A 13059-nucleotide genomic window follows, 5' to 3' on the forward strand; every position below is an offset into this window, starting at 1 on the left:
CAATTTGGTAAAGTAAATCCGTTGGGCATCTTTCTTTGCCTTTAGACAACAATTCTGATGGCAAAAGAGCCAAACGGGACAGGCAAAAAAAAAAAAAAAAAAAAAAAAAAAGATTCTATTCTTACATTTAAAAACCATATGAAATACTACAGAGCTCATTGTAAACACATTAGGAAACTGATGAAGCATCTAACCCTTTGTTCAAAGCAATGTCAATTCACGACGGTCACAGGCAAACAAGACTCATCAGGTCACTCCACAAACAGGCTGGACAGAAAATCATATCATTATTGTTTACAACACGATAAGTTATGTTTTGGTAATAGAGTTGTGTATTAAGAGATACAGTTAGCATACAAGCTTATACATAATACTGTGTGTGTGTGTGTGTGTGTGTGTGTGTGTGTGTGTGTGTGTGTGTGTGTGTGTGTGTGTGTGTGTGTGTGTGTGTGTGTGTGTGTGTGTTTTGCTGACTCATTTTAAATTATCTTACTGTTCAAAAAAAAGTACTACACTTTTACAAAGTATAAAATTTTAAATAAATAATCAAACAAATAAATAGACCTGGTCCAGCCCTAACACAAGGAAAGTTTGAAGCCTAATCTTGAAAGTAGAGATAGTGTCTGTCTCCTGAATCCAAACTGGAAGCTGGTTCCACAGAAGAGGGGCCTGAAAACTGAAGGCTCTGCCTCCCATTCTACTTTTAAATACTCTAGGAACAACAAGTAGGCCTGCAGAGCGAGAGCGAAGTGCTCTAATAGGGTGATATGGTACTACAAGGTCATTAAGATAAGATGGGGCCTGATTATTTAAGACTTTAAAACTGACCAGCACATTTATAACATCAAAAGACGGCCTTGTGCTGCTACAGACATTAGTAAATCTAACCCTGGATGTTATATTATATTTCACAGAAAAGTCAGTGAAATATAAGGTTGAAATTAAACCTTATATTTCACTGACTTTTCTGGTATAAATTACCTCCAGAAAACAATGTTGTAGGGAAGTTAGACGGAGGTTTTGTAGTCCATCTTCTGCAAACTGTAGTGTGAGCACTTCAGACATCCAATGTCACATCATGGAGGAAAAACAAACGTGAGGTCATTCCTGTCCTCAGCATCATCTCTTTTCCTTGACCTCAGTGACATTTTTATCTAGGTCAAAGAAAGCAGGTTAGGAATAGGAATGTGACGGTGAACCTGCAGGGCGTCCACAGCCAGCAGTTGTGTGAAACATCACAGTAACGTTGTGTGTCTCAGTGTAGTTTGCAGTGAGAAGGGAGGTATGGGTCTGTTGATGTCGAGCTGTTCTTTGTGTCCAGATGCCATGGCTATGTGGCGACGCCACCATGATGGAGATGATTGAGAAAAAGAGAGTTTTATGTCGAGAGATCAAAGCTCGTCAGCGGCCAGATAAGAATCTGTGCAAACAGGACAGTATGCCCATCTTGCCCAGCTGGAAGAGGAAGCAGCCACCGCCATACTCGGCCTCGCCCACTGCCGCTGGCCATGCTGCCACCGTGTTCTGGGACACCGCCATCTGAAAGACAAATACTCGCGCCATGAAACACCCAGAACAGTGTTGTGTAAAACGGAGAAACACAGCAATGATGATCATGATGAGGTTCCACCGTGCACTGAATGCTTGAATGTGATGAAAGATGCTTTTCCTTCCTTGTTTCACGAGAGCAAGAGCAGAGCCACTGCTGAAAGTCATCTGACTAAACTTCTTTCTTCCCTTCTGAGCATCTTACTTTTTTACATGAATTCAAGTTATACTGAATCTAATAGTCATGAAAGAGCAAACGTTCTTCAGTTACATACAAAAACTAACAGGTGGACCTGCTCCTCCGTGTGGTATGTTTGTCATTTAAAGAAAGAACATACCACAGTAAAGCTGCAGATGTCCTGATGTGTGCAGGTCCGTTCACCATCAGAAGAATAATCAGAGAAATCGGTCAATCTGTGCAGAGGGCAGTAATGTTCACACAGAGCCCTCTAGTAAGGAAGTTTCACCTCCAGGAAAAGGCACTGTCCAAATCAGCGTCTTCACAGAGAAAAGGGGTGTGGTTTCCCAGTGATCTAGATATTGATTAGCCAATCTGTTTCCTTGCATGGGTTAAGCAGGAAGTTGCCCCTGAGGTTACCTGATAAGCAGCTCCCCCCCCACACACACACACAAACTCTCACACACACACTCATGCGGGTGTTCTCCTGCCATCCAATCAGAGTCTAGAAGGGCGTGGTCATTCGGGTGTAGCAGAGCTTTCTGTCGTCTTTCTACTCGTTATTTTTCTATCTGTAAAAGACTGATGGTTTTTTTTAAGTCTGACAGTTGTGTAGCAGAAAAAAGTCATTTATAAAGTAACAAAAAGGCTGAAAATGTTGCTTAATCGTGTTTTTATATTTAAAAAATTAAAGGCTTGCTCATCTGTGTGTGAAAGAATGACGTGACCGTGTTTTATATGGAAAACACTTTTATTCAGATGAGAAAGGCTATTTTGAAAAGAGAATATTTTGACAGGTTGTTTGTTCGTCTGCTCTCATCAGCTGCCCCGACTGTCATCAACAACAGGGAGAGACAGCTTTGTCAGGGTCAAAGGTCACTCCTTTGGGGGCAGTAGATGATGATGACGGTCTGCAGAAAGCTTTCACTTGATGAATGCAGTTTATTGATCATTGGTGAATGAGCTGATTGATTATCATGATGTCAAATCAAAGCACTGAAGCAAAGCATTATGGGATATCAGATAAATGTAAATCAGCCTCAAGCCACGTGGCATCTGACTACAGACAAGATGGAGGACAGGAAATCATGTGACATCAGCAGCACCCGGCATTTGAAGTCACAGCAACCTCGCTCTTGTGTAACAGAGGAGCATCGCAGCCGGGGTTATAATGGAGTCATGTGACGTCTCCACCTCAGCTGATTCTACAAACATCAAAGTTTGACAGGAATTATGAGGCCTGTTCCTCCTCATCGTGCACGCCCCGCCTACTCGGCCACGTGTAAACGACCGCACGTGTCTTCCAATTCTGAGGTCACGTGACTTCCTGTCTGCCACAGACGTTGACCATCTTGTCCACAGATGTTCTCGAAGCCATGGGGAGATTTCATATTTGGATATGCACACAAACTCTCACACTCGCTGTGATCAACACAGAGTGTGATCATGTCATCTATAGCGTCCTTGTTAACGATTTGATGCTTTTTGTTCCTGTAATCAACCAAGTGCACTTCAGTTTGTAAAAGTCGATATTAAAATAAAACTTTATTAACTTGTCCTGAGAAATTTTAAGATTAATCAATGAACAGGATCAGTGTCTGTGAAACATAAGACTGATCGTTCCCTCAGACTGTCAGAGAAATGTTTAAATCATTGTTCCCACCGCGCTCGGTGTCACTGAACGTTACACAGCAGAACCACAGCAGAGTGCAGGACAGATTCTACTGCGATCCCATGATGCTGAACGCAGCTGTGCAGCCAGGTAACAACGTGATGATGATGATGATGATGATGATGATGATGTCCATTCCCACAAAGACTTCCTGAGCTTGCTCAGTTTGTCTTCCTCCTTTCCTCTGTGCCAGAGCGTGAGCAGCCGTAGCACAGGCCGGTCAGAGAGAGGGACCAACATGTAATCAGTACATCATTACTTTATCACTGAAAGATGATGGTACTGTATGTAAGGTAATTACATACATGTAATGTCATGTTGACCACTGCACTGAGGGAACAGTCACATGACCTGAGAGTGTCACATGACTCCTCCATGCAACACGAAAAACTAAAATATTTTATTCTTCAAACGACACCTGGCTTAAGGCTCGGGATGATGATGTAAAGGTCAGTCACATAAAAATCAGGTCATTTTGTCCACATGATGGCGCTGTTTCACTCTCATTCGTGTACTTCACCTGTGGGCAGGTGTCCCTGTGACTGAGCGGAGTGCTGGCACTGAATCAGGGTCCTGCTCCAGAAAGCAGCTTCAGTTAAACTCTGAGTCCGTTACTGTGGCAACAGACTCTGTGAACTTCACCTTTTCACTGGCAGGTGTTCTCTCTGACTCCGCCCTGAGTCCTGCAGCCCAACCATTTAACTGACCTTCCATTTCGTAGAATAGCTGTCAGAGATCAGAGTGAAGTTCGTACAAACACTTATTTTTCACTGTAACCTCTGACCTTAACACATTCTCAGTGGGTATGCCAGACAGCAGGGAGTCCACAGCACTGACTCTGCAGGATGGATCCAAATTGGATCAGGAGCACAGATTCAGAGCGGATCAGACCGAGGTTCGGCTCTGTTTTGGAACTGTGTTCCCGATTTAAACGTCTCCTCCTGAAATGTTTGAACCGTGTCTGAGCGGCATGCAGACAGCTCTATAACAGATGCTGTGGGCAAACTTGCTCCGATTGTTGGATTTAAGGTCAAAGGTCACATCAGGATTCAGCTGATCTAAATCAAACTTTATTCAGTCTGTGACGATGACAGAGTGCTCTTTGTTGACTCTTTGCCCTGGTCTGTCAGGCTGAACATACTCAGAGCTGATTGGACCAGCTCGAATCTTCTGGAACAGGAAGTTCAGGGTTTGCTGAAGCCGCTTCCTGGATCAGGGTCCAGGTGAACGAGTTCAGAGTCTGTGTTTATTTTTATTGACTGTTGTGACACTGTGATGAAAATAAATCAGATTTTTAATGAACACACTTTTGCCATTTTTATCATTAAACTGGAGTCAAATAGTTTAGTACTGTGGATTCAGATTCATGGTTTTACTGGGTCAAAGCAAAGAATGCTGAGTAAAACGTTAGTGACTGTCTGTTTTCAGACATAAGTTTTCACTTAAACTGTGATTCTGATTTTAAATAAACTTAGCAAGAATACGTCCAGCGTGTTACAGACAGAAATATATCTCCCTCTGGAATCCAGCAGAATTTTATTACTCTGTTGGGGAGGTCGCCTGGTTCCAGCACCACAACACCAGCTCACCTTAAATGCAAATAAGAAAAAATACAGCATCAGCAATAAAAAGGTGATTATTAAATCATGTCCAGGAATTAAAGTGCTTCCTCTTTTTCTCTCAGCTGCTCCCTTTACAGGTTGCCACAATGGATCATCCTCATCTTTCTCACCAACCCTCTGCATGTTCTCTTTCACTACATCCATGAACCCTCTCTGAGGTCTTCTTCCTCCCTTCTGCCTGAACTCATCCATTCTCCACATCCTGTCAGCTCTGTCTCTGCCAATCGATACAAGTTCTCATCTCGTTGGTGTCCAGCCTCACATACAGCTCACTTTAAGCCTTTTAGTTCTCCTTTGAAATCTCTCTTATCTGCACACCTAGCCTCTTAGTACTCCTGCCTACTTTCTTAATCTCCCTTTCTCATTTTTCATTTGATAACCTCTTCCTTTGAATACTTTCCAAAATCGCACTGGGGTGGCTGTAGCTCAGGTGGCAGAGCAGGTCAGCCACAAATCAGAAGGTCGGTGGTTCGATCCCAGGCTACCTCCTGGCTGCATGCCAAGTATCCTTGGGCAAGATACCAACCCCATGTTTGCCTACTGGTGGTGGTCAGAGGGCCCGGTGGCGCCAGTGTCCGGCAGCCTCGCCTCTGTCAGTGCGCCCCAGGGCAGCTGTGGCTACAATGTAGCTTGCCATCGCCAGTGTGTGAATGTGTGTGTGTGAATGGGTGAATGACTGAATGTAGTGTAAAGCGCTTTGGGGTCCTTAGGGACTAGAAAAGCGCTATACAAATGCAGGCCATTTACCATTTACCTGATATGGGGGCAAAGATGGAGGAAGCTATGGATGTGTTGCACAGAAACATATCATTATTCTGGAGACATGTGAAAGAAGAGATTTAGCGTCGACTCAGCTGTCGGTAAGAGCGGTAGGTTCCACTTTGCAGACGTGCTGCTGTGGGAGGACTGGGAGGAGGCTGTGGCCTCACACTGAACAAGCGAGGCGAGCTGGGAAACGGTTGGAGACGATCTGAGGTGATGACAGATGAACAATTTTGTTCAAAAAAATTATTACTGGGCCAATAGAGCTCTATTAAACGTCACCTGTCACTGAGCTAGTCCTAGGTTTTTCGGTACTTAACTCCTATGTTAAACTTAAAAATGTTGTTCGGCTCATTAAACATTCAGGGTTGAGCGACACATCAGGATGTCACATTTTGGACTGACCAATGGGGAGACAGGTTTTGTTTTTCAGCATTTGCCACATTCACTCATTTCGCTTCACTGTGATTTAGACTGCAGCTCATTACCAGTTAAACTCTCAGATTTCCATAAGCAGGTGCCTCTTTAATGGAAATGAACATACAAACATAACTTTACTCCTCACAGTACAACAACAGGTACATCGACTGGGTAAATAGTCTGTGGATGAATGGAGATTCATTTTACAGATGAGGAGGATGTGACTTGTTACCTGTAAGAAGTTCAACATCAGATACGCTGACGGAACTATAAAAGTGTCCCTTTGAGATCAAAGATAAAGAAGATATTGTGCTCTCTAAGGTCTCCTCTGGACTGACACAGCTCCGCAGAGCAGGAATTGACTTTTGTGACACAAACAAGGCGATCAGAGCTATTTTGTCCTAACCCTGTTATATTCTTAAAGAATTTAAGAACGAGAAGATTAGGGTTATACAAAGAAAATATATTTCTCTTCCCCTTTCACCTAAAGTAAAAAAAGTAAACATCAAAATAATAAATACGATTTTTATAAGATTGAAATTTAATCTGAATACATGTGTATTCTGTGAAAACGACACTGAAAGCCTGCATCACGTGTTTTTTCACTGTGAATGGGTTCAAGCTTTTTGGAACGGCACGTGGCGCTGCATGCAGTCCAGGGCGACTCAATCGTCGGGATAGTTATTGACAATAAAATCTGCATTCTGTTTTCAGGACAGTGCTGTTATGAGGGATATCTTTTTATCCATAAATGTAGATGCTGTGAAGCTTAACTGTGTATGAAAAGATGGCTGAATGAAAAACTCCCGACTGCTCTTTCTACTTTTCTTCTTTTGACATACAGTAAAGGACTTTTTCTCTTCGCACTTTGTGTTGACCTTTGTTACACTGTAACAGTTTTTTCTTTTTTATAATCTTTCAGGCTCAACCTTGTGGACATGTTTCTTTAATCATTGTTGGACTGATGTTCATAAATACATTCAGTATGATAACATCGTTTTTTGGATAAATTCCACCTGACGTTTTAAAATGTACGTCTTTTATGTCAGGATGAATTGGAAATGATTTTTTTTTTCATTTTCTCATTTTTCTGGTGACGTCTCCGCAGACGCTCTGGGTGCGCACGCTCAGTTAATTTGTTGAGCGCTTCACCTTTCCTCCAGCAGGTGGCGGTCCTACCACGAAGGAGAAGAAGAGAGATTCGCCTTCTGACCCGGAAGTAACCATCGCGTCAGACCGCCATGTTGGTAGCAAAGAGAGCGAGGAATCATCCCGCGGAGAGCGTATTCGTCTGACCTCTGACCCGGGCCGGCTGACCCGAACCCTCCTCGGTCGGTTCGTCCTCCGAAAACGTGTGCGCGCGGACCGGCATGGGACAAAGACAACATGGCAGCCCTGAGCACGTTCTCTTCGCAGGTGGAGCTGATCATGGAGGTAGCCGTGGGGAGCGCTGTGCACGAGTTGGGGAGGGAGGGCGCGCGAGCGGAGCACGGCCAGGTGAGGAGCTCAGGTGAAGATTATGTGAGAGCAAAATCCGCCGTCACTTCCGGTTTCGCGTTAAAAACATGCTACAGAAGGGATGAAAGGTAAAAAAAAAACAACACGTTTTGGCCCCGCCCACTGACACGCAGGAGACGCCTGGAGGCAGGTGTTTGATCTTTGACCCAGGTATATGCAGCTCTGAAGTGCGCATGCCTTCAGGTTTGTCCAGAAGTGTGGTGCGCGCGCATGGTTTAGCTGTAACTGCTCACATGACCAAAGTTTACGTAAACAGATCTGTTCGCAGCCTCATCTTCACCTGCCGCAGGTGGTATGACGTCATCATCCTCTACTTAACCTAAACAGAAGCTTAAGGTTAACCAGCATCAACAGAGGAGAAAACAGCAGCACCTAAACCTTAAAGGTGCAGCCTCGCTAACCACCCTCATTAGAAATGAGGCCAAGCATCACGGTGCCATCTGTAAACAGCTGGGGCTGCAGTCACTGGGCTCAGCGCACAGCTTTGGGGGGAACCTGTGTTTAGGAAGGCCTGGAAATGCCTTTTGTTGTCATTGTGCATGCACCAACTGTCCACGGAATAAAAAGATAAATAAAAGCAGAGAAAATCTGTGAATGACATCGTCACATGACTGAGCGTGCAGGTGATTGTGAAGAGCTGTGGAAACGGCGTCCTCGGTGAAGCGGTTCCAAGTCAGGCTGGATGGTTTCGGTGTTTGTCTCAGCACTGTCGGTGTTCGTGCCACAGGCCAACAGTCAGTCAGGCATTCGCACTGAAAACATGCTGCATGTCATGGAGAAAACTCGCTGTGAGCATCAGTCAGTCTCCAAGAGAGTCAGCATGTTGTGACTTGAGGGTGAACTCCTCAGGTGGATGTGGGCGGGGCCTGTCTACAGGTTGCGTAATCAGAAATCAGTTACGCTCGGGTCCTCAGATCAGATGTTTTACCTGTTCCACCTGTGCATCTATCATGTCACCCATGCGTCTGTGCTGCAGGCTCACCTGTCCATCGTGCTGGGGGGCGTGGCCAGAGAGGCAGTCCGTAAAATCTGCAGAGTCTTCAGGGAGCTGTATGCAAGCGTAGAGGTGGAAAATGAAGCTCTCAGGGCAGAACTGAGTTGCCTCGAAAACACACCCGGCGCTTCGAGGATGGCCAAATCGGCGGTGAAGTTCAGCCCGGCAGGTGAGACCCAGGGTCAAAGGTCGAACAGTCATTCAGCTCAAAAGCCCGGGTTAAAGTCTCACAGGAAACTCATTTGGTTTCTCCTGCAGATGCACCCACCCTGTCTCTGGATGTCCAATCAGCTGCTGCCACTGCTGCTGTGGCTGTGGTCATCCTCAGCCCGCCGGTGCACGCACCAGTCACAGGCCAAAACAATCTGACCGCACTGCAGAATGGTGCTGTGAGTGTTTTGGACATGACGCACTTCTCTGCAGATCCTCAGGTGTCACGTGATATGATCCAGCCTGCAGATGTGACATCACTTCCTGACTGTGAGGATCAGCCGGCCGCTGAGCTTCCAGGTGATGAAACCCACGAAGAGCAGTGTGACGCTGTGAGTGATGACAGCTGCTTCAAACTGGTTGATTGACTGGTTGATGGTTCTGTATGTGGTGACCAATAATACCATTGCGTTTTCCAGGCAGCAGAGACGAAGTCTGAACCTGCAGAACAGAAACATGATGATCAGCAGGTGCCCGGGGGTCCGACAGGTGAGAGCTCTGCCTCCCATCTACTTTTAAATACTGTGCGAACCACAGGTGAGCCTGTGGTGTGAGAGCGATGTGCTCTAATGGCGTGATACGCTACATTAAGATGAGATGGGGCCTGATTATTCAAGACCTAGTACGTGAGGATCTTGATGATGTCGTCCTTCAGAACAGCTGATGGTCCATTAATCAGTCGCTTCTGTTTGTCAAACCTGCAGCGTCTCTGACTTCCTGTCTGTCTTACTGTTCAGGTGTGAGCGAGGAGCAGCAGAAGGAGCAGGAGAGGAGGCGGAGGAGGGAGCTGTACAAGGAGAAGAGGTTTTTCTGCGAGCTGTGTGACAAAGGCTTCCATCAGAAGCACCAGCTGCTGAAGCACGCCGCGTGCCACCTGAAGCCGTTCCCCTGCAGCTCCTGCGACAAAGGTTTCTACAAAGCGCAGACGCTGCAGCGCCACCTGCTCGCCCACCGTCTCCGCGAGGCGCAGGAGAGCGACCCAGACAAGCTGTTGCGCTGTGACCAATGCGACAGGAAGTTCAGGCTGCCACGTCAGCTTCGAGCGCACCAGGCCTGTCACCGGCTTGAGAAAACGCCACTCAAGTGCTACGCATGTGACCGCACCTTTACCTCCAGTGGGGCACTGCGATACCACGAGGTGTCGCATGCCAAAGTCAAGCCCTTCATGTGCGACGTCTGCGGAAAGAGCTTTACGCGCAAGAAGAGCCTGCGGGAGCACCAGACCGTGCACACCGGGGCACGGCCGTACTCCTGCCAGACCTGCGCCAAGAGCTTCTCCACCGCCAGCAACCTGCGCGTGCACAAAAGGTCGCACTCCGAGGAACGCCCGTACAAGTGCGACAAGTGCGACAAGGCATTCAAGTGCCGGATGGGGCTGCTGCAGCACCGTGTGGTCCACTCGGGAGAGAAACCCTTTACTTGTCCCACCTGTGGCCTGAGCTTCGGCCTCAAATACAACTTCCAGAGACACCTGAGGCTACACAGCGGGGAGAAGCCCTTCAGGTACGAGGCCCCGAACGATAACGTATATTTTCTGGGTCTCAGCGAGTCTGTTTCGGTATTTGACAGAAATCTCTGCTTTTTATTGGCTCAACACACAACATCTGACAAAAAAAAACACACCTGAACGATCCAGGGTCACATACACGCGCTGCTCCAGGGCGCACTCTGACCCTCGGGCGAAACGCTCGCCTGTGTCTCTTAACGCACCTGAGTGAGGTGTACAGGTGAACAGCATCAGCGCGGTCCTTAGCAGGAAGACTAGACTTATGCGACTGCAGGTGAACTGATTAAATAAGGTGATCGTGGATTTTATGAGTGCTTCAATGTAACGTCAAACATGAAGCAGAGGGGGGTTGTTTGCTGACATCCACCAGTGAACCGCCAACAGAGCGCGGCACGGCGCTGCAGGCAGACACGAGAAATACCAGCGTCAGCTTTCCTGTTCATTCGGTTCAGTTCAGGTTTATTTATATGGGCCAACTTCGCAGTGATTAACACTGCACAGTAAAAGCCCTACAGCACTACAGACGGCCCTGAGCACTCGGTGAACACTGCTTTGTGTTGTGTGCTGATCACTCAAAACATCAAGATCGTGTTGATTTCTGTGAGTTGCGTCTTCTTTAACCTCTGACCCTTCCTCACCTGTCCTTCCTTCCTCAGGTGTGATCAGTGTGGCGAAGGCTTCACGGGGACCTGGGCTCTGAAGACTCACATGCTTGTTCACGGCGTGGCAAAGCCGTTCATGTGCGACCTGTGCGGAAAGACGTTCTTCTACAACTGCCAGCTGCAGAAGCACCAGCAGCTGGTTCACGGCAGCGGTGGCGATCGGGGAAAGTCCGGCGGGGAGGCGGGCAGGCGGCGGTCCACCGGAGTCAAACCGTTCAGCTGTAAAGTCTGTCCAAAGAGCTTCAGCAGCAGCAGCTCGCTGCGCACGCACGAGAAGAGCCACGCCCAAAACAAAGAGTTCACCTGCGACACATGTGGGAAAGCCTTCCACCTGCGTCACCTGTACCTGTACCACCTGAGGCAGCACAGCGGCGACCGGCCACACGTCTGCGCTGTCTGTCACAAAGGCTTCCTGCTGGCATCGCAGCTGAAGCAGCACGAGCTTCTGCACACAGGTGTCAAACCTCACCGCTGCGAGCACTGCGGCAAAGAGTTCAGGACGCCTCAGAACTACCACCGCCACCTGCTGGTGCACACCGGCGAGAAGCCGTACGAGTGCGCTGTGTGTGGCCGGAAGTTCCGCCAGTCCAACCAGCTGAAGTCTCACATGCAGATCCACACCGGTGTCAAGCTGTACTCGTGCGAACGCTGTGGGCGGGGCTTCTCCGACTCACGCCAGCTCAAGAAACACCGCTGTGGAGACAGCGAGCACGACTCGCGCGATTCTGCCAGCAAGCACAGGAAGCAGACGGACGCGTTCCCATGGACGCACGAATTCACGGCACAGTGACACAGAAACAGGCCAGCGGGAAAACCCAGACAATTCCCGCTGAGTCCACCCCCCGCGACTGTGTCCGGCACATCAACATCAAATTGTGTTTAGGGAGTGTGTCCATCCACCTCTTGAAGCCGGCATTGATTGGCTGGTTTGTTCCTTTGGCGTTTCTGTTTTTTTTATCCCCTGTTAAAGTCAGCGACACAGAAAATGTTTGATCTCTGCTGCAAAACCACCTCGCACACTCCCCTGATGCCCCCGCATGTCTCGGGTTGAAATCTAAAACAAAGGTAAAGAGTAGCTGGGCCCTGACAGCATCTCCAGCCTTAGGAGGTAAAATGACAACTCTTCTAAATGGACTTTGACTCTCACCTGGCGTCTCACCTGGTCGTGGTGATTTAAGTTCAGCTGCCAAAATCAAACAGACCTTGACCTCAGTCAGTGACAGAAGAGGAATCAGATGAAAGCAGCTCTAATAAACATTTAGTTTCTGTTTCATCTGCTAAAAAATGACTTTGCTGTGTTTCAGTGTGTAGAATAAAACTCCTTTGACTGACGAGCTTTTATTGGATGTGCTGCTCCAGCTTCAAAATGATTTTTCTGCCCTCGATGAACGTGAAGTAATAATTCAGATTAAAAGGCAGCTGCAATGTGTCAAAGATAATGTCTACCAATCAAATACATTTTGTCCATTAAATTCAACGTGCAGACTTATGTAGCTAAAGCTAAAAATTACATGTGATTAGTTGAAGTCACATTGAGTGTACGAGCAGAGTCTTCATCCAGGAAGTAGGTTCAAATCAGACAGCTGCACTGATATTAAGCACATACGTGATTAATATCAGTGCAGCTCTTATGCAACGATTCTCTATAGCAACAGGTAAGTAAAGAGCGGAGCTCCCATTTAAATCCATGAACGTGATGTTGATCTACAAACATCAGAAGAGAGACCAGCTTTAATCAGACATTTATCTAGCTTTCATTTTCAGATGAAGCTCAGTAGTGTGAGACAAATGATGAAGCTCAGATTTGACCTTTTGATTTAATGTTTATAGGTAATGATCAGCTGACAGGATGCAGACGCTGAAAATAAATAAAGGGGAGACAGTGTGGACATGTCTGCAGCAGTTAGTACCTACATTTCAACATATCTGAAGATGAAATAGAAGAACGTGCTATGGAGACTGCATT

The 13059-nt window shown here is 46.9% G+C and overlaps 2 protein-coding genes across 5 annotated transcripts in view; both read left to right on the forward strand.

Annotated features, from left to right (window-relative positions):
• The window catches only part of nyap2a (neuronal tyrosine-phosphorylated phosphoinositide-3-kinase adaptor 2a), an 81591-nt gene extending 79695 nt beyond the window's left edge, over positions 1-1896 (forward strand). The window contains exon 8 of the mRNA XM_080889981.1: positions 1322-1896. Coding sequence (XP_080746107.1) covers positions 1322-1543 — 222 coding nt within the window. The 3' untranslated portion in view covers positions 1544-1896. The remainder of the gene's footprint in view (positions 1-1321) is intronic.
• A 5461-nt stretch (positions 1897-7357) lies between these two features.
• On the forward strand, positions 7358-12425 carry LOC308400565 (uncharacterized protein). 4 transcript variants are annotated; one of them, XM_080888344.1, is made up of 6 exons: positions 7358-7636; positions 8697-8883; positions 8973-9256; positions 9344-9413; positions 9662-10427; positions 11088-12425. In XM_080888344.1, exons 1-6 carry the CDS (start codon positions 7589-7591, stop codon positions 11881-11883), a joined length of 2151 nt encoding a protein of 716 aa, XP_080744470.1. In that variant the 5' UTR covers positions 7358-7588; the 3' UTR covers positions 11884-12425. The 4 variants fall into 4 exon arrangements, with proteins under 4 accessions (XP_080744470.1, XP_080744469.1, XP_080744471.1 ...); XM_080888343.1 differs by having other exon boundaries at positions 7360-7699; XM_080888345.1 differs by having other exon boundaries at positions 7361-7788.
• The last annotated feature ends 634 nt before the right edge of the window (positions 12426-13059 follow it).

Source organism: Rhamphochromis sp. 'chilingali' (assembly GCF_963969265.1).
Source record: "Rhamphochromis sp. 'chilingali' genome assembly, chromosome: 8".
In the NCBI taxonomy this organism is placed as follows: Eukaryota; Metazoa; Chordata; class Actinopteri; order Cichliformes; family Cichlidae; genus Rhamphochromis; species Rhamphochromis sp. 'chilingali'.